General features: G+C 53.9%; 5 protein-coding genes across 5 annotated transcripts in view; 3 read left to right on the top strand and 2 right to left on the bottom strand.

Annotated features, from left to right (window-relative positions):
* Positions 1-1,169: 1,169 nt before the first annotated feature.
* Positions 1,170-4,009, bottom strand: EAH_00020310 (hypothetical protein, conserved; the record flags this gene model as incomplete). Its single annotated transcript, XM_013397190.1, has 6 exons — positions 1,170-1,241; positions 1,586-1,776; positions 1,902-2,062; positions 2,575-3,010; positions 3,182-3,671; positions 4,004-4,009. The coding sequence occupies 6 exons, from the start codon at positions 4,007-4,009 to the stop codon at positions 1,170-1,172; spliced, it is 1,356 nt and encodes a 451-aa protein (XP_013252644.1).
* A 1,010-nt stretch (positions 4,010-5,019) lies between these two features.
* On the top strand, positions 5,020-6,476 carry EAH_00020300 (Histone methylation DOT1 family protein (Precursor), related, related; the record flags this gene model as incomplete). The annotated part of the gene is made up of 4 exons (XM_013397189.1): positions 5,020-5,151; positions 5,284-5,387; positions 5,805-5,863; positions 6,322-6,476. 4 exons carry the CDS (start codon positions 5,020-5,022, stop codon positions 6,474-6,476), a joined length of 450 nt encoding a protein of 149 aa, XP_013252643.1.
* A 9,228-nt stretch (positions 6,477-15,704) lies between these two features.
* Positions 15,705-18,038, top strand: EAH_00020290 (Ras family domain-containing protein, putative; the record flags this gene model as incomplete). Its single annotated transcript, XM_013397188.1, has 1 exon — positions 15,705-18,038. The coding sequence occupies one exon, from the start codon at positions 15,705-15,707 to the stop codon at positions 18,036-18,038; it is 2,334 nt and encodes a 777-aa protein (XP_013252642.1).
* A 1,974-nt stretch (positions 18,039-20,012) lies between these two features.
* Positions 20,013-23,228, bottom strand: EAH_00020280 (PX domain-containing protein, putative; the record flags this gene model as incomplete). The annotated part of the gene is made up of 1 exon (XM_013397187.1): positions 20,013-23,228. One exon carries the CDS (start codon positions 23,226-23,228, stop codon positions 20,013-20,015), a length of 3,216 nt encoding a protein of 1,071 aa, XP_013252641.1.
* Positions 23,229-25,080: 1,852 nt separating this feature from the next.
* Positions 25,081-26,121, top strand: part of EAH_00020270 (hypothetical protein, conserved) — a gene marked incomplete at both ends in the record, with an annotated part of 8,382 nt that continues 7,341 nt past the window's right edge. The window contains 2 exons of the mRNA XM_013397186.1: positions 25,081-25,741; positions 25,909-26,021. Coding sequence (XP_013252640.1) covers positions 25,081-25,741; positions 25,909-26,021 — 774 coding nt within the window. The remainder of the gene's footprint in view (positions 25,742-25,908; positions 26,022-26,121) is intronic.

Here is a 26,121-nt window from a genome sequence, read left to right as displayed (position 1 = left end):
GATGGGTCGCTTTGTTTCTTCCTTCCCTGCAGAATGTTTTCTTGATGCAAGAAAATCGAGTGAACGCAAAATCTACAGTAACCACGAGACGTGGACATGATATGTTTCCTAGGTTTAGTTTCGCTTGTCTGCCCACTGGTGAATTATAGTACCTGCTTTCAGTTCTATGCTCTACATGGACCATTTGCTCAGCGCTACTCTACCCGTTTGTTTTTAAGGCAACGCGCTGAATATTCCATTTCTCATGCCGCATATAACGGGTGAAACTACGCATGGTCTTCTCCCGCCATCCTCCGGCGATGCCGTCATGGACGGCCGGGTAGTCCTCTACATGCGGAAAAAAACTACTAGGTGCCCCACATCAGCATCAGCCGCTAAGCCCACGTGCGGCTGAGTTGTTTGACTAGGGGCAGATAATCCAGAAACTGTAAATACCCTTCAGTCAATTGTAGCGAGCGTTACGGGCAAACTGGCTTTGTCTCCACTAAGTTTCGACCACAGACCGGGAGCGAAAGGCTGCACGACGTCGGCTGTTTAGTCTAGTGGTAGGATTCTCGCCTAGGATGCGGGAGGTCCCGTGTACAATTCCCGGAACAGCCCGGCCGAATGTCATACTTCTGTTTTCCCTAAAAAGGAACCACTACCCGCCCATAGGGTCTGCGGGCCTTTCAGGTCATTTATAGTTCTGTGCAGGGACCTATTGTTTCTAAACTGTCTGAGCACAAACATTAGAAGCCCGTTGCCGTTCGTGCATGCATGCGTTCGGCGCCAAAGGGAGAAGGCAAAGGGCGCGGAGGTGCTTAGTTAGAAATTGTTCAAATAAGTGCAACCCCCCAGATGCTGTGTTTGGAGATAAGTGTGGCTTGTCCAGTGTACCGCAGACACCCATGACAGGCCTTGGCCACATGTTGTTTAGTGCCGTCAGAACAACTAAACTGAGACCTGTGGAGGGGGACGCAGCCTTTGTTTAGTCTAGTGGCCCTGTTAAGCCACAAGTCAATATGGATGATGAGCAGAAGCAGCACATTCCTTTGCATGCACCCGAAATGCACGTACAGGGAGCAGATCCGCGCATTCTTGTTTCTGCAGCTCCTGGTCCATTCCCTCAAAAGTATTTTCGTAAATACAGCTGCTTCGACACTCTAACTTAAACTGCAGACTCCATGTCCTCAGGCTCGCCCCTTAGCAGCCTCTGCCCGCCTCTGCATTTGCTTGTACTCCGATTCCACCTCCTCCAACTCCTGCATGGACAGTAAGACAAAATAGAGGCTCTCATCAACGGCACTAACTCTTTCCTTCAGACGCAACTCTTCTTGGGACCCACGCAAAGGCGGGAAAAACTAGAGCACTATCATACACAAAAATACACGCATATATATATATATATATATATGCACAAACAACAAAGCCTTGTTTGGATTCGGATCTAAACTTTGCGCGTTCCTCTACACCCTCCATTTACGGTTACGCAAGGTCGAGGTTTGTTGGTTGTGCTGCGGGTTTGAATTCGCTAGTGTTAGAGTGTAAGAAGACTGAAGACCCGAAGAAAGATACTCTGATTCTCTTGTAGCCTGAGAGAGCCTACTTGCTGAAGAGCGCGTTGAAGGGCTGTTTCATCGAATGGGGAGGTCTTTAGATCTGTCATTTGACCCCTTATTGCCTTTGCTATTAACTGCAGCAACTCCAACTCCGACAGCTGCCGTGCATTTCTGTAGCTGGGGCGGCCTTCCTCCGGACGCAGGTCTATTGCATTACCGTGGGGGTCCCGGAACACCCCTGCAAACAAACACCTCACGATAGACACTTCTGCATTCAAAGCAACGCGGTGTCCGTACACTGCAGTCTGTACGAACCGAACACTGCAGTGCACAGTGCAATTCAGGAAGGATCGGCGCGAGTACCTGGGAAAGCTGAAATTTGGTAGACTTTTGTATATCCGTTCTTGTCCACGTCGTCGAGGTCTTCATACTCTTCTAAAGAAACCCATTTCAGCTTTCTCTTCTCTAACTCCTTCGAATAGTCGAAGTCCGCAGGCGGCCACTGCGGCCAAGCGTACCACCACCTGAACCATCAACCCACGCCATACACTCACACCACCCTTTTGTTGCTGCTCTTGTTGCTGCTGCTGCTCCAGCGACGCGTTACCACGACGCCTACCCCTCATACAAAATAGCTATGCGGCTACTCTTCTGGAAGCACCAGCAGCAGCAGTATGTCACTGAGGATCCATACAGCACAGCGGCTTCCTTCAAGCCAACGCATTCACTACTTCTACTCCCTCTACTTTGAACAGAAAAGGAACGGAGTTTAAAAACAAAATACAAAGCAGAGTAGCAGTACAACAACGAAACAAGCAGCAAATGAGGAGGGGATATCTACCACTCACTACACGCCCGAGAAGGAGCACAACAACAAAACTAACAGCACTCCAAGCAGCAGACAGAACAAGAACGCATACACCGCGCCGCACAGACGACAGCAGCAAGCACCAACAGAAAACAGCATAAAGCGCGGCAAATAGAAAGAGATATAACAAGAAAAAGAGGAGAGGACCGGGTAGGGGTGCTACCTTACCGTCTAAGGAACTGCGCGACGAGTCGGTCTTTCAGGCTCCTCTTCTTGGGATCGAATGTACCCATGCTAATTTCTTGTTCTTCTCCTTCTTCATCGCTGTCTGCTCCTTCCCCTGTTTTTCTGCTGGCAGGAGGTGCACGTACACCCCGTTGCTTACCGCCTTCCGCCTTAGCTTGACGCTGCCTCGTTGCTTTCGTCCTCGCCATTTGTTTTTTCTTGTTCTGCGACCTCCCTGACTTGGCCCGGCTTCTTGAACGAGCGTCTGACTCCTCTCCGCTGCTGCTCTCGCTGCTGCTGCTCTCGCTGCTGCTCTCGCTGCTGCTGCTGCCACTCCCGCTGCTGCTGTCGCTCCCGCTGCTGCCGCTCCCGCTGCTGCTGCCGCTGCTGCTGCCACTGCCGCTGCTGCTGTCGTCACCGCTAGGCCGTCGGCTTTTCGCTGAACACACGAAAAAAACAACAAAAGGCTGCGCTGTTGTTGCTGCTGCTGCAACACCTTCCCTGAGCACGAGAACGCCACCAGAGAAACTAAGGGCCTCCTAACTCCCTCTCTCCTCCCCATTGTTGCTGCAGCCACACGAGCCCCGCCTCCTCTAGGCCTTTTCCTTACCTGGAGCTTTCGGTTTCGCTGGCGGTGCAGCCTTGTTGGTGCCGTTTTGCTGCTGCTTCTGCTGCGTTGTTGCTGTTGCTGCTGCCTTGGGGGCGGCAGTTTCAGACTGCGTGCGGGGAGGAGCAATGCGCATTTTGTCTAAGACGACATCTTCATCTGAACTGTCTGCCATCAATTTGTTTTTCTTCCCTCGGGGTCGCACCGGAGACTCATCGTCACTATCCAGCAGCCGCCGCCTGCACCCCGCGCCTGGCGCGGAGGCAGCAGAACGCTGGGCTTCCTGCTCTCCACCTGCTGCTGCAGGAGCAGCAGCAGGCGCAGCAGCAGCAGAGCCAAGAGAGGTACCAGCAGGAACTGATCCCGATAAAGACGGTCGTCTTTCTCCTGCTGCTGCTGCTCCTGCTGCTGCTGCTGTTGCTGCAGGCGCAGTGGAAGGCGGCTTTGCTGCTGGAGCCCCAGCAGCGGAAGGTCCTGTGGGCTCTTTACCTGACTGCAGCAGAACACAAAAGAGAATACAGCAGATCACGCGATGTACTCCCCATTCCTTTCTGCCGTTTCTCCAGCTCAGGCCTGCTACGAGTTCGTGTTTGTCTCTTCTCTCGGAGTGCAGGTGTCTGCTATGTTTGTCTGATGCTTGGGCGTGTTTGTCTGCGCATTGGGCAGCTGGGGGTCAGCGAAGCTGTCGTTATGTGTTGTTTCTTCCAACTGCATGCAAACATGTGTCCGTCTCGCTCTCTCTTTAAGGCAAATGCACTGCAGCGGCAGCAGCAGCAGCAGCAGCTGTCGAGACACCGTAGGGTGTGTGCGTGTTGGGGTGCCCACCTCCATCTTGTGCAGCAGACGAAACCAACTAACAAAACCACTGCAGGCTCAGCAACTAGCAACTCTAGCTGCAGAGGAAGAGAGGAAGAAAACAGACGACGGCGACGGGAACGCTCTGGGGGTTCAATACAGAGCACCGCAGCTGCAGCACAACCAACAGACAGCCGCAGCCGCAGCAGCAGTCCTCCCAGAGAGCGGAAACGCCGCTTTGAATCTGCTGCTCCCCGATCAGCAGTGACCGTTCTTCCCGGTCTTTTGCAAGACCGATAATACGGCCTCAGGCACACGGCACCGCTCTTCTCTTAGAAAAGCTGACGCAGGGTGTTTGCTGCGCCAGGTAAAGGGCGGAGGTCTAAAGGCGTTTAAGTGGAGAAGAGGAGGCAAATGAAGAATTCAAAAGAAAGAAAGACAAACAAGGAAAAGGCAGCTGTGCCCTGGTGCACAGAGCGGAGGGTCGCCTGCCAGGCCCGGCCTCCCCGTCGGCGCAGCTGGGGGCCAATGTGCAGCAGCAGAAGAGAAAAAGAATATATATATTATTGCAAAGTCTGACCTATGACACAAGACAACCCTTTAAAGGACTCGAACAACCACCAACGCTCCCAAGTGTCTGTACGCTCTGCATGCTGTGGCTCATTGGCTGGCGGCTGCTCTTAGGCTGCATAGACTTTACAAGAAACAGGAGGAATAAACAACCAAGCAAACGATTTATTATTTGTTTTTAATGAAAACAACCCCCATATCATCAATAATCTTTGCCTAAATACCACTACTAGGTCGCAAGCAAGCCCCTCGATGAACACGGGGCACCGGGCCTCATATTGGCATTCCCAGACCGCGGCTATTTGCTATTCAAGTTAATTGTATTTTCAAATAAATTTCAATATAGTATTCAATTTGAAAGATCCTCTGGGAGTTCACGGGAGGCTTAGGCGGCAATCCGCAGCTGACAGCATCTCCCCCCATCCCCTCGCGTTGAGGTATACATACACCGCATATGTTTATAGTACACGCAGCAAATGGCATCTTCACCCATAAAATATACCGATGGGACGACCCCTTGTGAGGGTGCGGCAGCACCAGAGGTGCTCAGTTACTCTGAAGATGAAGAAGACGAATGGATGCCCTTCCGCCGTTCTGCCCCCGACTCTGTAGGCCTACAGTTTCTCGTACTGTGTACATCTGCGCTTTGCATACACCCGCGTTTTTCTGTTGCTTGAAGCAGTCATTCTTCTCTCGTCCCCTCTGTCATTATTCCTTCTTATTGAGGCGTCCTTCTGCAGGCCAAGGCAGAAGACGGCTGGAACCTCGGCGGATTCGTCTCTCCTTTTCAGTGCGTCTTTCGCCACTGCACACCTGAGGATATTATGATGGTGCTGTATTCTAGGTCGGTATTATATATTTCTATGCGGGTATGATGACGATGCATTTTCCTAAGATGTACTTTTTCTGTCTTTTTTCTCTTGCACAACCGCAGGGGCACTCCACTGGTAAGCGCAACGACAACCATACCGACAGCCAGGCCAAGACTGCTTTGAAGCTTCTTCTTCTTTTCCTCCTCTCGTTTGTTTTTAAAGCCAAACTCGGTCGGTCTCCTCCTTTCTCCTGTAGGAAAAAATACGCGTCATCGTCGAAGCCCTCCAGCTTACCAAGAAAGATGTGGTGTATGAGTGCGTGTCTTTACCCTGAACGACAGCAATAAGCATTTAATTTGTGTATTTGTATCTTTATGTATTTGCTTAGAATGCTTATCCCTCTCATTTATTCGTATTTTGTCTTTTAGTGTTTTTCGCTGTGCGTTCAGCTTGGGCTGCGGTGATGGCCGCTTCATCATCGAGTGCTGCCGCCTCACGAATTGCGCAGGTGAGTTCTTCTCTTGTTTGTATATTCAATGTACTCTGTTCGCGCTTCCCCCATTGTAAAACACTATTATATATCAATATGCAATATAAAATAATTTGCGTTGCGATCGTTATGAGGCACTCACACAGTCGGTGAGAAGGCTGGCTGTTTAACCCCTCCGTGTCTGCCTCTCTTTTCTCGTGGATCTCCGGAAAGAAATAGGTCTACGCAGATCCCTCAATCTTATCCTCTATAATGCAGTATATATTACACTTCTATGTGCTTGCATCCCTCTCCCTGTATTTACGCATGTGTGCAAACTATATATATATATATATATATATATATATATATATGCCCTCCCTTCTCCTTCTCCCCACATATATGCAAATTTCAACAACTCAATATGCATATATATAACCATATATGTACGTTAGCATTACACCTATGCCTTGATGCACTTCTTTTGCTTCATCCAGGTGTGGGGGTGGAGCTCGACTCATCTTTATTTGAAAGAGCGAAGCGAAACGCCAAAAGAATTCCAGACATCAACGCCAAATTTTTGCAGCGGGATTTGATGGCCCCGGATTTGGACCTGTCGGAGGCGACGGTGATGTGGGTTTCCTCCCCTTAGGACAATTATGTTAACACAATTCATTAGTATAGTTAATATTTTTTGTACGTATGTACATAGGTGTATATAAATATATACATATATAATTCATCAATATGCTTTAGGCTGTGTTTGGGGAGCTGGCTCGTAGGAAACGAGTTTTTCGCTCCCCCAGTCCAAGCCCCCTCCTGCAGCCGCGCGTACTGCAGTGCGTATCTTCATCTGTATCATTGTCTTTTCTTGCTTTGTGTATTTGTCGGTTTGCAGTTTCCTTTATCTTCTTCCGGAGGCCCTGAAGATGCTGCTTCCTAGACTCTGTCAGCTTGCACAGACCTCCTCTGCTCTGCGCTGTATCGTCTCCCTCTGCTGGCCTCTCCCGGCGGTGTCTCCGTCTACCCGCAATGCAGAAATGAAGCTTTTTTTGTACAGAGTTGAAGACCTGAAGAGCGAGGCCGAGACCTCCTCGTTTAGGGCTTTATGAAGCTGACAAACAGCTGATAAGCAAGCTGCTGCTGCGCTGTTGCAGCAGCTGCTGCAAACACTGCTGCAGCAAGCAGCAGCAGTGGCGGTGCTGTTTTCGGAAATGCTCTGCTGGATCAACTGCAGCAGAGCAGAAACGCCGCTTTCAGAGTAGCAGTAGCTGCTGCAGATGCAGTGGCGTTCTTGTCTTTGGTCTTTAGATGGGGTATGCGGGTGCGAGCAAATGCAATAAACAGATGATGGCGGCCTCGGAAGCCTGGGCACGGCCACTTTTATAAAGTTGTTTTGACTGCACAGGCGTTTGCAACTAGAACAAAGAGCAGGCCTTTCTGCTGCTGCTGCTGTTGTGGCTGCGGCTGTTGTTGCTGGGTTCAGTAGAGGCCTTTTATCTTGTCTCCCTTTCGCAGCGCTCGTCTCTTGGTATTTGCCCTTTGCAGGAAGAGGCCCTGCGATTCCTCAGACTCCTCCTGTGTAACGGTATATTATGAGTAGTGGCTGCTAGCAGCCCTTTTGTTCAAGCGTTCTGATTTGACCTCTTGCGTTGCTTCTTCCTCTTCAGCAGGAACTTCCTGTGGGCTTTTCGCTGGTTCTGGCGGTATGCGATTGCACTGCAAGGCGTAGTGACGGTTTATAGCAGAGACACAGATTACCTTCTATCGCAGGATGGCCGCCTTGCGGAGCCTCCTCCTCGTCGAACTCTGAGGGTTCTTGCTGCTCCTGCTGCTCCTGCTGCTTCTGCTGCTCTTCCCCTTCTGCTTTCTCTTCTTCTGTGTTGCGTGTACCATGAGCAGTGTGCGGACACATTAAGGTTTATGGTGCAGGCTTTAGGCTTTAGGCTTTAGGGTTAGATTTCTCAGCAGCCCGTCTGTACGCGCACCCTGGGCAGCTTCTGCCTCTGCGGCACGCGCCTCTTCTTCAGCAAGTGTTGCTTCTTCTTCTGCTTCTGCTTCTGCTACCTTCTAGAAAGTAGTGGTTAGCTGCTGCAGCACCGACGGGGCAGCAGCAGCAGCAGCAGCAGCCACGACACGCACCTCAGGGGCCTGCCCTTCCAGCTTTTCGATTCCCGCAGCAACTTTGCGCTGAACAAAAGAGATGCTTGCAACAGAACCCTCTGCGCATTTTTCTGTGTACTACCTCCTGTTCAATAAGGGCTTTGAGGTTTTCTTCTTCCGTGTCCACCTCCCTTTGCATCTCCATCTCATGCAGCTCGGCAACGACTGCCAGTTTCGTCTACTCCATGTGTGCTGCGTTCAAGAGCCTAGCAACTGCCTACCTGTGGCCTCGGCTGCTTCGTGTTTTTCTTTCTCTTCCTGAACTGCTGCCGTTGATTCTGGGCAAGGTGGCGAACCCAACGTGACGCACCTCCTCTCTCAGTCTGCAGGGGAGGGAGCAGCAGGGTATGGGAGTAGCTGCCTGCTGCACTGTCTCTATATGCGCCTTACTCGTGTGCAGCATCCGCCTCTTTTTCCTTGGCTTTGGTTACTTGCTGCTCGTTTCGATTTGCTAATTGCTCGTTACTCAGGTTAGCGAGAGAGGAGGTTCAGCTTACTTTTTCTGCTTGCAGCAAATCATTCACAACTGAAGAAACAAATAACGAAATGAAAGTCGCCTCCCACTTCAGCCTGTCTATTAATGCTGTCCTGACCCTCTTTGTGATGTCTCGCCTCAGCGTCTTTGGCCTGCAATTTCCCCCCAAAAAAGTAGAACCCGAGTTATTTGTATACAGGTGCTGGAGGCTTCCCTACCAGTTTGCGCATAAGTGCCGATTCCTCGTGTTCTAAGTGGGCATGGTGGTTTATCTGCTCCCGAATCGCTGTAGAGGGAACGCGTGACAATTATGTTTCCCTCCGTTCGTTCAGATTCTTCTGCGACTCTTGTTCACAAAAAAACACACCTCTAGCCACCTCATGCTCGCCGGAAGCTGAAACGCAGTAGAACAGCACCAATATTTATGTTCACGGAAGCCAATATAAAGCAAAAATTAGATAAATACCATCCATCGGAATACAACACTCCCCCGGCCCATCAGCCCGAGAAACGCTGATAGAGCGCATTGCCTCCACCACCAACCAGGCGCAGTAAACTCTCTGTAGCTGCATTCCTAGCGCTGCTCTCCGGTGTTTCTCATGACTCGTGGCCTCTAAAAACTTAAAAATCCATGCATCAAACAATCCGTGGCCGACAATCTAGGGAAAACAGCCCAGGACGTGAGTAATCAAAGCCGTGAATGCGAACTGCCTGCGGTACGTTTCACGAAACCGTCCATACACCTGAACACTTGCTGAAACTGAAGGGAAACCAGAGATTAAAATGTGTAATTTGGGTTCAAAAATGCCTGGAATTCCAATGAGGAGTAATGACGTTCTTAGTGTGTCCACCAGTCGTTGAGTTTTCTTATTTCTCTGTACAAAGCGCATTCTGAGTGGCCTCCCTCCACTCCGTATTTCACGTGCCGACTTCTGCACGTGGAACTTTGCACAGCGCTGCATAGTTAGACTCTATTTAATAGAGTCACATTCTTCTTTATTCTTGTGCTTTAACCTTAAAGCTGCTTTTCTGCCCTTCAATGTTTGTCGGGCCACATGCCGCCCACAGGCAGCCAGAGACCGAACCGCAAACACAATTCGCCCCACATACGAAGCAGCAACAAACTATGCCCCAATGGAAATCTACGCTTGAACTTGAAATAGTGAATTTCAAAACGACGTAAACTAAAATGAAACAATTTCACCCTCTATGCCGCCGTTTGTAGAGTCGCCGGCAGCTGTGGTGCTGGACTCCTTCGGGCTTTGCGAGTTGTACTGCCCGATATTCGTGAAAGTTTAGAGTTTTTTTCGTTCTTCGCCCCCTTCCCCCCTCTTTTTGCTTTCATTTATTGAGGCTGAAGCAGCGGAAGTAATATCTGAATGAAATATTTGGACGCAGGCACCGTCGCAGGCCCCGAAGGACTTGCAGCACTGCTATGCCATCGCGAGCATTCACATCGTTTCACCGCCACGGAGAAGTATTTTCCCTTTTTCACTTTATTTATTTATTAGCGAATAAATAATTATTAATTGGGTAATTTTTGACTCAAGACTTTGAATATTGGTGAAGCTTAAACCTAAACTGCCCAATGGTCGGCGTCCTCCGCCCGCCTCGGGGTTACGGCTGCGGCGGAGCCGAGGGAAGTTGCCACTATGTTCTTCGCCCCACATTGGGAATAAAGTAAAAAAAATAGTTTTAATTGAAGAAGTTTAGTGTTGGTGTGCAGACAAGTGCACAATATAGCACTAAAAGAGACCCTAGGTCGGTTACCCTGCACGCCGGGGCCGGCAGACAGCCAAGTCACCTGCTGTAGTGCACAGGCACTACAATAGCGCTCAGGTGGAGCCTTCACAGATCTTGCTAGATGCAAAGGAACCAATACAATACGAACAAAGATGAATGACAACACTTTACATGAGAATCTAACAGTTTCAAGTCAAGAATGCCCGGCAGCCTCACCAGGGTTTTGGGCTGGCTGTGAGACTGACGTCGCGGCGGTCTGACTCTAGGCAGTGTCGCACAGTGTATTATCATTTCCAGAGGTTTCCTTTTTAGGATGAAAGGACTCGAATATGATTTTAAGAAGTTAATTTGAAAATTTGAGTCCTCATAGTATAGATGGGCTGGGCCGTTACGGGCTGCACAATCCGAGACCTCCTGCATTCGATGTTGGATCCGAAACTACAGGCGTTATTGAGTAGATTTGCTACAAGAACTACACGGACAGAGAAAGGTGCACCTATGCAGCTCCGAAACGGGAAGCTCGTAGGTGCAAGACTGAGACAGAACATCGAGGAGAAGAGAAAAGTGGACACAGGACACGCGTCGAAAAGTGAAATGGGCCCAGACGACGAAAGAACTTCAGTCATGTCCGTTCAAGGTAGAGCTCACCAGAGTCCAGGAAAACTTTTCCCGGCCCACACGATAAGTCACTCCATCCAATCCGCGATGTCCGATCACGGCATCGGATCTGAGGCAGGGCGTCGTGGTCCACACTCAGCAGGTAGTCACGGTACACATGAAAATGGAGATACCATGAGAGCGTTCTTACAATCAGTGGAGATTGAGCACGAGGACGCAGGAATACCACGTGAAAGATGGGGACACGAATACGCCGATACTTAGTGGGGAAGGCTATTGATACTTGGTTTTCTCTACGGGCCTCCGGAATAGATCTGAGCCACTGGGAAGCGGGGCATTGAGAGAGGAGATGATGATCCAACTGGCAAATATACGGTGAAAGGGTAATGCGGTACGATATGCAGCAGAATGTTCGCTGGTATTGAGCCAGGGTGAAGCTCTAACACCAGAAGACTCGCTTAGGGTATTCCAAGCTAATCTACCGGATGACGTCCTATTAGCTATAAGAGACAATAGAACCAGAACTTTCGAGAACTGGCAGGAGGCCGCTAAGGCGTTAAAGGAAGTCGTGGAAACTAGAGAGGGAACATTGGATGACGCGAGGCAATGCAGAATAATGATACAACAAATGCGAGAGCGAAGGAGAACATACCACGATGAGAAACAACGGAGCGAAAAAGGGCAACTCCCACAGTACGACGTGACCCGCGTGACAATGCTTGTTTCGAATGCAAGGGCAGGGGACATTCGGCACGACAGTGCCCGTCGTGTAATGAGGCCCTACAGCGCAAGGGAGAAGTATGCAAGAAGTGTGGAGGCGTAGGACACTACGCTAGAGACTGCCCAGCATCGGCACGAAGAGTGATAGATAATAGGTATAGCCAGTCGATCACACACTCTCGCAATGGGAGAGCTAAGCGTTAAAACGAGAGAGCCTAGACGTTAGGGGAGACGGGCGTACTAAGCCGTGCAATCGTGGTACAGGGGTGATGTGCGCAGTAGCGACGGGACCTAATGCCATCCCATCCCCCCCGATTGGGAAAGGGAACTGCTAAGCGTGAGGAATATTCCCAAGATAGGGCCTAAGGCGACCGAGAAGGGTGAGCCGACGATAGCGGAGCGGCGTGAGAAGAAGGCCGCTGACGAGAAGAGATCGGGTGTACACCGGGGAGTAGCAGCGAAGAGTATGCAGCTGCGCCAGTAGAGGGTTATGAGCAAGAGAGGTACGGTGCGGACTCGCCGTGGTGGCTGGAGGTCTGTGTAAAAGGGGATCTTACTCAAGAGGGTGTCCTGTGTAGCGTGGGGTCTACAGCAGTACTGCGAGTGGACTTGGCAGGGCGTCTATACGAGGCACTACTAGATACAGGCTCCTCGGAAAGTTTTATTAGCCCTCAGACGGTTGACCGCTTAGAGATTAACGTGCAGCGTTTGGCAACGGCGCATACGTTCATGATAGATAACGAAGAGCAGCTGCGTATTGATCGTGCAGTAAAGCGACTAAAGATGTGGTGTGGACGAGAGCGCTTCTTAGGAGATTTCCTTGTAGGCCCTGTTCCTTATGATGTAGTGTTGGGACTGGACTGGTTGACTGAGCACAAGGTTGCTTCGTATTCTCAGTCCGATAAGCTCAGAACATATGTGAATGGCAAGTGGTGTGAGCTACCTGCAGTTCGAACTGTTGCAGAGAAACCCAAGGGCAGGGGAACTACAGAAGTGCGTACGAAGACCCCAGAAGAGCAAGCATATGCACAAGCAAGTGGCCGGCATGTCCCCAGAGGAAGCTGCAGCATTACTACGCCCACCGTCTAGGAGGCATAGGTCACACACTAAAGCTGGACGGAAGGTGCCAGTGGACTCTTTGGTTCAGAAGGCTATGACTAATTCGAAGACTCTCACAGAGCCTGTGCAAGGGCTCAACCTCATATTGGCTCTACCCGAAGCCGGAGAAACGGAGGCACGTAGGCTCGCAAACGACCGAGAAGGGGCGTTGCGTTGTGCTATAACTGAGCGTGCCAACTCTCACACTAGACAGACCAGCCCCCACGCTACTGCTGGCCTATGTGGCGTATATTTGTTCCACAGCTCCCTGAGTTCCTCACTCACGTTTTGCACACACGCCATGACCATGTGACAGCAGGATATCGAGGCCAGAAGAAGACTTTCTTGGCCCTCAGCAAGTATTAGTACTGGCCAGGCATGCGCGCGTACACCAATGCGTATGTGGAGTGATGTACCCATTGCCGTGCAACGAAATCCCTGGATCAGAAGCCCGCTGACCTCCTTCAGCAGCTCATTGTCCCTTCGCGCCGGTGGAGCCACGTCAGTCTTGAGGTGGATCAACGAGGCACTAGCGACGATGCCCAGTACCTCGTCAAGTGGCGAGGCGCACCTGAGGACAGAGCCACATGGGAGCCCTGTAGACACCTTGCCGGTTGCCCCGCTTTGCTGCGGGCCTGGAGGCGTCGCTTGCACAAACGCCAACAGGCCCGGAGTCCCCCTGCACCTCCTCCTCATCCTTTCCCTCCCGACCCATAATCCCCCTCCCTACACACTGTTCTTACCCTTCCCTGACCCCCCTGCACGCCCTTCCTCGCCCTTTTCTATGTAGAAGATCTTTAGATGTCGTGCTGTGCCATGGGCTGCAGCGCACGTTTGTTACGGCACGCCGCCGGGCTGGCCAGCAGTCTCTCAGGCTGCGAAAGGGGGGAAGGGAGTAATTGCGCTATGCGTTTGCACCCACAGATTTCCCACATAGTTAGGGACTCAGCTCTAGGGGCACATACACACATGCCAAGTCGCACGACCCCACTGTATAGACAGGCGCACTAAGTAGGGGACACACAGAACCCGTCCCCACACAACAGTAGTGCAGCAGTTACCAGAACCGCACTGTGAGCAACATACAAAGTGTAACACCTACAGACAGATGCCTAATGTGCACACAGTCTAAGGCACTGAGGTACGTGAGGCACAGGTGAGGTGTGACACACAGTACAGGAGACCCGGCCCACAGGTGACCCTAGCACATAAGGCGAGCAGCTGGGATTCACGCTATTCGTCCGCGAACTCTCTAAAGGGAAGGGGGATACTACAGAAATTGACCGCGAAATTTGAGCGAGAACCCCAGTAGCGACTACAGTAAGTCTCACGAGAATAGACTGTGGGACAGCTAGGAAGTCACGATTGGCTAAGAAGTAGATGTTGGATAAGCAGACAGCAATCGTATCAAAGCTATTAAGGAAACACGCAACCAATCTATATACCCTACAGCCTACATGTAGGGGCCCACGCCGACGACTTCAGTAGGCGAGGTTTCTGCGCGTCATTCGCCGTGCTTGTATGATGGTAGGACGCGCAGTAGGAAGGTCAGGAATCCCTCCCCTTTGGATAGGTGTGCTAGGCAGGGATGCAGAGAAACTCACTACCCTAGACTATTGGAAACACTTTCCTGACATAAGGAGCTGGGTAGACTAAGATTAGGAAGAAAGGAGTCAGGAAATAACGCTATCAAGGCGGGAAGGGGGGAGTTGTACTGCACAGGCACTACCTTGCTATGCGCGAAAGAGCCAATACAATACGAATAGAGATGAATGGCAACACTTTTGATGGAAGCCTAACAGTTTCAAATCAAGAATGCCCGACAGCCTCACCAGGGTTTGGGGCTGGCTGTGAGACTGACGGCGCGGCGGTCGGGCTCAAGGCGCAGTCAGACAGGAGACTTATCATTTTCAGAGGTTTCCTTCTTAGGATGAAAGGACTCGAATATGTTTTTAAGAAGTTAATTTGAAAATCTGAGTCCTTATAGTAATGATGGGCTGTGTTTAGTGTACTGGTGCGGAGTCTGAATCCCGTACGGTCGTACACGTAGTAGGCAGAGCCCGCTGTTCAGTACACCTGCTGCTACCGTTGCCTCTGTTGCCTTTCCCATGAGGAAGAAGATGGCGGCGATACAATTAGTTTGAAAAGTGTTTCTATTTATTGCTTTTCCCTGAAGTTTGAGCGAATTAACAAGAGAAATGTGCGTCTGTTCAGCACTGTCGGTATTTGTAAGGATCGGGAGACTTGGGGTGTCCATGAGTAACTCTAAATGGTAGTGCTTGAGTGATTTATTTAGGGTTTCGTGTTAAGGGTTTAGGTTTTAGGGTTTTTCATTAAGGATTATTACCGTTAATCACAGACGCGCCTCCCTGGACACGCCACTTGTGTCTCTTGGCGAAAGGGCATCTTGCAACTCTTCTATATTTCCAATACAGAAGCGTAGGCTCAGTCAGGGCGTTCCCTGCAAAAAGGGGAAAATATGCACCGCTTGCAGTGTCTGTACAGTGCCTCGAGTTCACACTTCAGAGATTAGTCGCAAAGGCAGCAGCAAAGGAGAGCTAAAAAACAGGCGCCACAGTCTTAGAAGAACAATTGCATCCCAGTAGACAAAAACGATGCTGCCGGGGTCTTCTAAATAGACCACAGCACTTGAATGTTCTCATATATTCGTGGCCCTTCCTTTCAAACTGAACTTTCTTTTTTTCTCCTCTCGCCTCGACAGACGACGCATCTGTCAGATTCTGAATCCCAAACCTCGTGGCCGCCCTCTCTATACTACTCTCTGTATGAAGGTGCTTCTAAGGCTTCCACGGTATTTTGAGTCTTCATGGCATTTTTACGGGCCTTCTACCCTCTCTCTATGCCCCAACAGCGTGCAGAGCAACGTGCAGAGAAAAGACTGAGCAGCTGCTGGTGACACCGCACCGGGGGGCCCCTAAAAAGAACTTGGGGGCCACTGGAATTCCTAAGAGGAGCTCGGGTCCCCGGCTGCTCACCAGGCAGTTGAATGACTGAAACCTTCTGTGGTGTATAGCGGGGCCCCTTGCTGCAACAGCTGCAGTAATGGTGCCCCCTGCAGATGTGCGCCGTAGCCCCGCAGCAACTCGGAAACCCTCTGTGGAGGCAGCTCCCCGCAGCGCCCCCTTAAATGGGCGGCCCCATGTAGATACAACTTCCTGTACAGCCCTCACTGCTGGGGGCCCCCCATCCCTCGATAGACCCGCTGCTTCGCAGTTGACACTGTGGGCGCAGGCGGGGCTGTCTGCTGTCTCTGGACTTGTGCCGTCTTCTCTTCCCCTTCTGCCTCCGCAGGGGCCCCTCAAGCCTCCCATCAGCAGCATTGGGGCCCCAGGTGGGGCCTCCGGCAACATCAGTTACTGTGAAACAAAGAACGCGCAACAAACCACAACACGCACCCGACCGAACTTCTCTGCCCTCCCCTGGGCCCCTCCATTCAGAAGCTCCAAAAGGCGCCTCTGGTCTTCCCCAGGCTCACTACGCTCCCAGCACGGGACATCACGCCCTCTCCTGGGGCCGTCAGGGCCTCCCTCCCGCGGGACCCACGACCCTATGAGGATGATGGGGCCCCCACAGGCTTGCAGATTGAAAGGGTTGGGCCTGCAGGGGTCGAAGCTGCAGCACCGGGCGAGTGCTGGGGACCTCCTCTTGCTCCAGCAGCAGCAACAGCGGCAGCAGAAAGGGCTTGCAGGCGTGCGCCGAGAGGCTTCCTGGGGGCATTTCTTTCGAGGCCCCAGAAAAATAGAAGAAAGAAGAGGAAACACACAGAGTCCAGACATCCGAGTGCCGGTTGCCTCCTGGAGCCTCCTCACAGTCTTCAATTTCTCTGGGGCAGCGAAAGCACCAGCAGAAGCAGCAGCTACTGCTGCTAATGATGCAGCAGCAGCAGACGCAAAGAAGAGCCTTTACTCATCAGACGCTAAAACTCCAGGAGAATGTGCAGCAGCAGCAGCAGCAACTCTAGTGGCCGCAAGGGAAACTGACGGGGCAGCTGCTGCAGTTTCAGCTGTCTCCGCACTACCAAGGGAGACGCCTCAGCAGCAGCATGAAGAAGAAATGTGGGGGTCGCTTGATGGCCACGCAATGTTGAATGTGCCGAGACCTGAAGAGGCTGCCTGCGCTGCACTCGAAGCCGCAGCTACTGCTGCGGACTCCTTGTCAGCCTTTGTACCACGCCTAAATATTGCTGCAGTTTCAGCACCACCTGCTGCTGCTGCTGTTGCTAAGGGGAAAGCTAAGCCCGGCACAGTGTCTGAGACAACGGGAAAAGCTGCAAGGCTTACAAGGGCAGCGAAACCGCACGGACAAGCAGCACCAGCAGAAGAAACATCGACAGCAACAGCAGCAGCTCCAGCACCCGTAGCAGCAGCGGCAGCAACGGCAAGAACCCATACCATGCCGACTGCTGCTCTTTCACCTTCACAGGCAGATTCAGCAGCACCGGAAGCAGACAAGGGAGAACAAGCAGAAGCAACAGAAGCAACCGAGGCAGTAGCAACAGCAGCGGCAGCAGCACTTGCAGCAACAACAGCATCAGCAACACCAGCTACTGTAGACGGTGGCTGTACGCGCATCCCGCACCCTGCTGACTCTCCTCCTGATTCTTCACGCGTTGTGCCTCCCCTCATGTGGAAGGGCATCCCTGTATCTGACTGGGCCCCCGAAAAGCTGTGCAACAGCAGCAGACTGAACAGCAGCAGACTCAGCAGCAGCAGACTCAGCAACAGCAGCACCAGCTGGTGGGGCCCCTTGGCTTCCCTGTCTCGGCGCCGGTGGGCAGTGTTTGATATGCCGAGGCCCCTAAGGCTGAAGATCGTGACCATAGGGCCCCCATGCAGCGGCAAAAGTTGCTTGGTGCGGCGTTTCTGCGAGCGGCGTTTCGCTGGAAGCCATCCGGGGGCCCCCGAGTGCGGTGGGGGCCCCCCGAAGCGGGGCCCTCAAGCGGCACGCACTATAGGGCTGGACTTTGGCTTGCGAGACGTTCAGCTTCCGACGGAGGAGACCGTTCGTCTTCATTTTTTCGACATCTCAGGAGATCCACAATATTCAGAAGCTGTTGAAGGGGCCGCTGAGGGTTGTGATGTGCTGCTGGTTGTCTTTGATGCTGCGGAGCCGAATTCGTTGCGTGCAGCTGCCGAGACACTTGAAAGAATACGAGCAACCGCAAACAGTGCGCTGGAGGCACTGAGAGCCTCTATTCTTTCTCGCCTTTGCTCCCTAAGAACACAAAGGCCTTCCCTAACCCTCCTTTGCCTCGACTGCTGCTGCGTTTGCTTACGCATCAGCTATGCAGCTGCACAAGCAGCAGCAACACAACACAGCACAAGCGACAGCAACAGACTCACCGATGCAGCCGCAATGCTCGCACCCAAAGAGTAAAGGCAGCATCAGCAGCAGTCATGCTAGCAGCAGTAAAGGCAGCAGTAATGCATGCATGTGCTAGTTGCTGCTAGAGAGATGGCAAAGCTGCATGCAGCATAGCCCCAAGTTGCGTCTCCTGTTCCCTCCCTGCAGCTCAAGAAGCCATCATAGCTTTGGTAGCAGCGAAGGCCGATGGATCTGCTGCAGCAGCAGCTGGCGCTGCAGCAGGAAAAGCAGCAGCAGCATCAGCAGGAACCCGCTTCTACGCAGCATGCGCAGAGACGGCTGAAGGCGTCGACACGCTTTTTCTTGAAACAGCAGCAGCAGCGGCAGCCTCAGTACGCTCCAGGGCCGCTGCAGTTGTTTCACGCCAACCCTAGCAGCAGCATCAGCAGCAACTCGTTTCGCCTGCATTCTAACGCTAGACCGTAGGCAGGCTGTTCACGAAGGAACGACACCAACAGCAACAGCAACTAGTGCAGCAGCAGCAGCAGCAACACACGCTACAGGTCAAGTAAGCAGCCCTGCCGGAGCCCCGTCCGGAACTCCATCACCCATCCTTAGCCCCAGGAATACTTAGGGGCCCCACACCACAGACACTCCCTCTGCTGCCTCTTCAGTCCTAAGGAAAACCGCCGCTACTATCAAGGGGCCGCCCCCTTTCACTATCGTTGGAGAACCCCTTTGCTCGCTACCCTCGGGGTCCCCCCTTCTTTATCACCCTGGCCACCCTCCCCCAAAGCAACTTTACTAATCAAGGGAGCCCCCCTTCACTACCCCTAAGACCCTCACCTTCACTACCCTGGGGGCCCCCTTTCTTCTCTGGGGGCCCCCGTTCTTCGCTACCCAGGGGCCCTCCCTTCACTGTAACTGCCCTGGAAGCGGCCACCTTTAATACCCTAAGAACTTTCACTTTCACTACCTTGGGGGCCCCCCCATTCAATACCTCGAGGGCCCCCATTTCTTCACTGCTCTAGAGGCCCCCCTTTGAGTACCATCGGGGCGCCCCCCTTTAACTGGCTTGGGGCCCACGAGCAAGATGGAGGCCCCTTGCAACTGCGGGCCTCCGCAGGCCTTTCTAACAACCACTAACGATGAAGTAATCGTTTAAGGGCCCCCGACTAAGACACGCAACCCAATCTATTACCCCACGGCCCCCCATTCTGATGCAGCCGTTGCTGTAAACACAGCCACCTAACTCAGATCAAGAAGAGCGCTTCGTTTGAGCAGAAATGCAGCAGCTGCAGCAGCTTTAGCAGCTGCAGCTGCAGCAGCTGCTGCTGCTGCAGCACCTGCTGCCGCTGCCGCTGCTCCTACTTGTACTCGTGGACTTCAAGATGACGATAGTGTGCTACCAACAGATATTCCGCTGCAGCACCAGCAGCGGCACCAGCAGCACCAGAAGCAACGTGCAGGGCCACTGGTTTGGGGGCCCTAGCTACCAATACATCCGTCGTGCTGCTGCTGGTTCTGGCGCCACTGCAGCATTGCTGCAGAGATTGCTGCAGGTACTGCAGCCTTCGCAACTTGCCGCCAGTGGCAGCAGCAGCACCAGCAGCCGCACCTGCAGCAGAAGCAGCAGCAACTGCAGCAACACCAGCTCTAGGTCAACTCTCTCTGCGCCTCCTTCAACAGATGCGCGAGCATCCCAGGCGGGCTCCAGGCCTCGCACTGGTGCCTCCAGAGAAACCGATAGCTCACGGCAGCAGCCGCAGGAGCAGCAGTAGTGGCTGCTGCTGCTGCCGCTACAGCTGAGTTAAAACCCTTCCCACATGACTGTCATTCTCGCAGCCTGCTGGGAGTTCCCTCCGTTTGCCTCGCCAATAAAACAAAATTATGAATACCCAGATGAGGCTGCTGCAAAAGTGTTGGCTGCAGCAGCTGCAGGAGCAGCTGCTGCAGCTGCAGCAGCTGCAACAGCAGCACAAATGCTGGAGCTGCAGCCTGTGCTGGATGCGATCTAACGCGACAAGAAGAGTGCGGTTGTTATGCTCATGGTTTGCGCCCATTTGCGTCGGTTTGCTGCTTGTTGTGTTGCTGCTGCGGCTGCAACAGCAGCTGCTGCAGCTGCTGCTGCTGGCAGTGGAAGCGCGCCGCATGCGAGCAGAAGGCCTCCCATAAGGCCTCGCTGCGTCTTTCTAGAGAATGTCTTGATGTTAAGAATCCATAAACTGCTGCCCCAAGCGCCTCTGACCGCATAGCAGCCCAGGCAGGGGCCTCTACATAGACAAGCACCTGTTGCGCCAGGGCCACCTGCTGCTGCAGCGGCTGCAACAGCATCTTCTGCTGCTGTAGCCTCTGCTGCTGCTCCCCCACTTGCGCAGCCTTGTCCTTCCACCTCAAGTGCGTCTGCAGCCAACATCCCCTGGGCGACCGCCGCAGCGCCGCTAGCTCCACCTGCAGCTTCGCTGTTGCTGCTGCCAGCTGCTGCTGCTGCTGCTGCAGCTGCTCTACGTAGTTGAAGGCGTTCAACATACATTCACTGTCTTCTATCCCTCGATTAACAGCAGCAAGCAGCACATCCAGGTGCTGCTGCTGCGACTGACGCTGACCCAACATCCCACAGAAGAACAAAACAGAAGACAAGTCCTGCAAAGCGTCGCTTCCCGATATTCGAAACCCTTGCAGCAGCACCTGCTGCTGCTGCTGCTGCTGCTGCTGCTGTTTGCCTGGGTTAGCGGAGGCCGTCGAAGCACACACGACGATGTTCGCATCCACACATTGCTGCTGCTGCTGCTGCTGAGATATGCGGCTAGGCGTCACTCCGCTGCCGCGGGTCTCTTTCTGCTGCTGTTGCTGTTGCTCCGGCTTTGCTGCAAGGCCACAAGCTGCATCCGAAGTCTCACTAGCGGTGGTACTGAGTTGCTGTGTCTGCTGTTGCTGCTGTGTCTGCTGTTGCTGCTGTGTCTGCTGTTGCTGCTGCTGCTGCTGCTGTTGCTGCAAGGGCTGTAGCAGCTGCTGCAGCGGGTCTGCGAGGCGGTGATCTAACAGCGCTGCCTGCAGCGCTTCCATGCTGCCTTGCTGCTCCTGCTGCAGCTTGCAAATGCGTCGCAAGTGTCGCTGCAGGAGCGAGAGAAACTGCAGGTGGTGAGACACCAGGGCTTTGCTGGCAGCCATGCGAGGCCCCGCGTCTGCCGCAGCAGCAGCAGCAGCAGCTGCTGCTGCAGCCGTCGCGGGAGAAGGGGGTCCTGAACTCCAACACGGAGGCGGCGGAGACTTTGACGACGGCGAAGTGGCCGTTGCTGCTGCTGCTGCTGGCGTTGCTGCAGCAGCAGCTCCTGCCGCCGCCGCCGCAGCAGCAGCTGCAGCAGCAGCCAATTCCGCAGCGAAGGTTCGTTTGTACTCCGCCAGCTGTTCTTCTAGCCTCTGAAGCTCGGTCATGTGTTGTCTACGCTGCTTCAGGGCCTCAATAGAAAACGCTCCGTCGCCGCTGTTGCTGCTGCTGCTGCTGCTGCTGCTGCTGGAGGGGGTGACCTCCAGCCAGGCGCGGACAACTGAAGTGTTGGCGAGGTGAGGGCGATTAAGCACTCTAGTAAGAAAAGAACAAAGGCCCTGTCTCCTGTCTGCTGCACTCTCTGTCTCCCCCTTGCAGCTGAGGCCCTGCTTCTTCGGCAGCGGCGGTATAAACACCCCCGGCAGCAGCTGCTGCAGCTGTTGCTGCAGCCACTGGAAGTCGCAGTGTCTCCGCCGCACAGCAAACGGCCCCACACCCTCAACTGTGCCTGTTACAGCATACAAAGAAGCGCGTGACCAGAGCGAAGGACCCACTAAGAAGCTGGTGCTGCTGCTGCTGCTGCTGCTGCTGCTGCTCACCGCCTCCGTCACCCGCAGCTCTATACGACGCCGCATGCGCTCTGCTGCACAAAGGCCCCCCCAAAAGGAAGCCTGCAGCAGCTGCTTCAGGACGTCCCCGCAGCAGCAGCAGCAGCACTCCGCACACAGCACCTGCTGGGCACCTGTAGACGCCACGTTGAAGCTGCTGCTGTTGCTGCTGCTACTACTACTGCTGCTGCTGCTGTTGCTGCTGTTCAGCCCCCCGCCCGTGCTGCAGCAGCAGCAAACGGCCCGACCACGCGGCCGCGCCAACCCAATGGAGGCCTCCTCAGGCAGCAGCACTGCGTCTGTAGAGTCTCCTAACGTGTCTGCGGCAGAAGTGCTGCGGCGGCTAACACAGGAAAGACCCGTTGCTGCAGCAGCAGCAGCAGCAGCAGCAGCGGGTCCGTGGGCCAGATGGGGGCAGTCTATGCGGTTGCACGTGCGGGGCTTCGTGGGGTGGCAGGCGCCTGCTACTGCTGCTGTTGCTGCTGCTGCAGCACAATGAGACAATGTATGGCTCTCATCTGTGTGCAGCAACGTGAACGAGTCGAAGACATCTCCTTCGCTGCTAATAGATGGGGTGCGGGCCTCTTGTTGCTGCTGCAGCTCCAACGCAGCCAGCTCCTGCTGCTGCTGCTCCTCCTCCTGCTCCTGCAGTGACAGCAACTCTTCCACCTCATCCTGCTGCTGCAGTTGTTGCTGCTGCAGCAGCAGCTTGCTGCTGCACAGAGACGAGAACCCAACACCGTTCCGCTCCCCAGACACTGCAGAGCGGACGGGCACTTGCCCTGGAGACGTCACAGGATCCTCAACAGCAGCAGAAGTAGCAGCAGCTCCTGTTTCTGCTGCTGCTAATGCTGGTGTAGACGCTCCTGCTCCTCCCGTTGCTGCTGTTGCCGCTGCTGCTGCCGTGTCCGCCCCATTAGCTGAGTTCACAAATGATGCTAAGGGGGACTCTTCGGAGGCCTCAGAGGCCTCTGTCCTACGACCGTTTACCCGCTCCTGCAGCTGTTCCTGCTGTCGCTGCTGCTGTCGCTGCTGCTGCCGCTGCCGCAGCAACGGTTGCTGGCGATGCTGCTGCTGCAACGCTGTTGCTGCTGGCTCATCTGCTGGTGACGCATTGCCCGTCTGGGCTGTCGTGGCGGTCTCTGACTCGCTGCTGCCCATTACTGCCCCTGAACTTCCGCATAGGACTGCTGGCTGCTCCTGCTGCTGCTGCTGCTGTTCCTGCTGCTGCTGCTGCTGTTGCTGCGACGCAGTGCCGTTCGCAACGCCACCAGACGCAGCTAACTGTGCAGCTGCTGCCGCAGCAGCAGCAGCGGCAGCAGAAGCCGCAGCACTTGCACGCTGCTTGCTGTTGCTGGCCCGAGAGCCTCCAGCTAGTCTTCCCATCTTGCTCCGACGGGTGCTGCAGCAGCAACAGCTGAAGCAGCAGCGATTGCTGCTACTACTGCCGCTGCTGCTGCAGGAGGTTCTGCTTCGCGAAGGAGCTCTCAGCTCAAAGGGACGGCTAAGGAGCGGCGAAACAGATCACTAATTGCTGCTGCTGCTGCTGATGCTGCTGCGGCTGTTACTGCTGCTGCTGTTGATGCCGGTGTTGCTGCTGCTGCTGCTTTCCCTTGGGCGGTGCGTACGTACGCCCCCGCACGGTCAGGCGGGGCTGCGGCTGTTCAGGCCGAGGGAAAGGGCCCTGGCCTAGAAGGCAGCCGCAGGTGCAGCAGCAGCTTGCTGTCTGCAGCAGCGGAGCCGCTGCAGCTGCTGCTGCTGCTCTAAAAGCAGGGAGAGCTGTGGGGGGAGGCCCCTTCTACTGATGGTGTGGCTCGCGAGGCCATCAGAAAAACCAGATGAGCAGCAGTCGCAGCAGAAGTGCTTGGCTGCTGCTTCCTGTACAGGCAGTTGTGCGCTGCTTCTGCTGCTGCTGCTGCGCCTTCTGCTGCCGCCGCTGCTGCTGGTGCTGCGGTGCAGCAGACAACTGTGTTGTTGTCACTAATCGCCAACTGGGAAGTGCCAGATGGGTGCTGCTGTTTGCAGCTCGGCCCTCTGCTGCTGCTGCTGCTGCTGCTGCTGGTGTGACCACCAGGGAGAGCCGCAGAGGCAGCCTCGTGAGTGCAGCAAAAGAGATGTCTATTTGGGGATGAAGAACAAATAAAAGCAAGATGAACAAACTGCAGAAGATGAAATCGACAGGCTTCAAAGAAAGCCTTCGTTGTTCCGGGCGTGTGCAGCAGCAGCAGCAGCAGCTGCAGCGCGAGCGCGGGACGATGGGAAGCAGCAGCTCACAGCCTGCACTGCGTCGCAACCGGAGTAAATGAAAAAGAAAGAAAGCAATCGAATAAAGTTTAGAAAACAATCAACAAAACAACGAGAACAAGCACCAACCTTAAACACCAAACTTTGCTGCCACCCAACAGCCAGTGCGGCGGCGGTCGGCGCAGCAGCAGCAGCAACTGCAGCAGCAGCTGCAGTTGTTGCTGCGGCTCGCGCCGCTGCGGCTGAAGCAGCAGCAAAAACAAATGCAACAACGAATAAGCAGACAAGCCAAAAGACAAACAACAAACCAATGGACATTTAAAAGAAACACATCTAAAGTGAAGCTGCTCTAGCAGCAGATAATACACAAATTGTTGTTGCCTGCTGCTGCAATGTACGCGAGGCTGTTGCTGCTGCTTCTGCTCCCTCTCCGCGGCAACAGCTGCTTAACCCCGTTGTCTTTAGTTAAAAATATCTTCATCTTAATTTCTTATTGACCTGCACGGCCACTCAGTGCACCCCACAGCAGCAGCAACACCGGCAGCAGCAGAAGCAACAGCAGCAGCAGCAGGAGCAGCCCTAAGAGCGGCAAGACCAGTGGTGGTGGGGCCTCTAGGCTGAGGGGCCCCAGCAGACCGTCCCTGCTGCTTCAGCTTGCTGGGGGCTGCCGTTTGTTTATTTCTTATTTTTTAAAATTAATATTAAAAAGGAAGAGCAGTAAGTTATACCAAATACGCGAAGCAGCCAGTGTGAGCTGTCCCGCTGCAGTTGCTCCCCCGCAGCAGCAGCAGCAGCAGAATCGGCAGCAAGACACACAGCATATAGCCAGCTGCAGCGGCTGGTGGTTCCCCTTGCTTCTTCTGGTGTTGCTGTAGTTTCTGTTGCTTTAGCTGTTGTTGCCACCGCAGCCGCCGCTGCTGCTGTTTCGCACGACGGGGCTGCTGCTGCAGCAGCAGTAGCTGCTGCTGCTACTGCCGTTTTCCCTTCGTGGGATATGGCGAAGGGGTCCCCCAGTGGCAGCCGAGCACAGGCAGGAGCGACAGAGGAGACAGCACCACCGGCGGCAGCTGCAGCAGCAACAGCAGCAGCCGGCCCACTCAACACCGCAGACGTAGAAGTGTCGCCTTGCTGTGCCCCAGCGGCTCCTTCAGCAGCTGCTTCAGCTCCATCCGGATCAGAAGCAGCAACAACTGCTGCTGCAGCAGCATCATCATCATCATCAGCAGTAACTGCTGCTGCCTCAGAGCCTCCTCTGTCAAACTTTACCTTGCTGGTTGGTCGGCGTTATATTCTCGTTGTGGGAAGCACAGACCGTCTCCCCGCAGTTCACGATGCAGCACAGCAGCAGCAGCAGCACCAACAACAACAGTTGCTGCTTCATCCACTGCGGCAGCAGGATGAACAGCAGCAGCAGATTCAAAAATGGCTGTTGGGGGGAGACGGGAGGACGTGGAGGCGTCTGCATTCTTTGCTGCTGATACACAAGCAGCCGACGCTCCAGCAGCGGCAGCACATGAAAAGGCACTTCTATTCGCAGCAGCAGCAACAACAGCAGCAGCAGCAGCATCAACATTGTTTCCACCGGCCTCCGACGTGGGAGCGGATAGGCCGAAAGCTGATGACAACAGAGGAAACAGCAGGCTGCCTGAGGAACAGTTAGCCGTCCTGCTGCTGCTGCTGCTGCTGCTGGTCTTGGTGCTGCTTATGCTGCGGAGCACGTTTTTTCCGTTGCTGTGCATCTAAGCTGCAGCGCTGGTGCTTCTGCTGTTACTGCTGCTGCTCCAGGGCATGGTATTTCTGCTGCGCTGTGTCTGTACTGCAGCGCTGCGGCTGCTGAGCGATCAGCCGCAGCAGCACATTTGCTGCTCGGGGCTAATCGGTTTCTTACCGCTTGTCTGCGGCTTCCATCTCGTTGCTGCTGCTGGTGCACAACCCGTAAGACGGCCACAGGAGCAGCAGCAACAACAGCAGGGAGAAGAGTGGCATGCGTTGGCTGCTTGACGGCAGCCGCAGCAGCGGCAGCCGTAGCTGCCTT

The sequence above is a fragment of the Eimeria acervulina genome, genomic scaffold, assembly GCF_000499425.1.
Source record: "Eimeria acervulina Houghton genomic scaffold, Eah_scaff139, whole genome shotgun sequence".
In the NCBI taxonomy this organism is placed as follows: Eukaryota; Apicomplexa; class Conoidasida; order Eucoccidiorida; family Eimeriidae; genus Eimeria; species Eimeria acervulina.
Note: the sequence above shows the minus strand (reverse complement) of the source record. Positions and strands in the feature narration are given on the sequence as shown.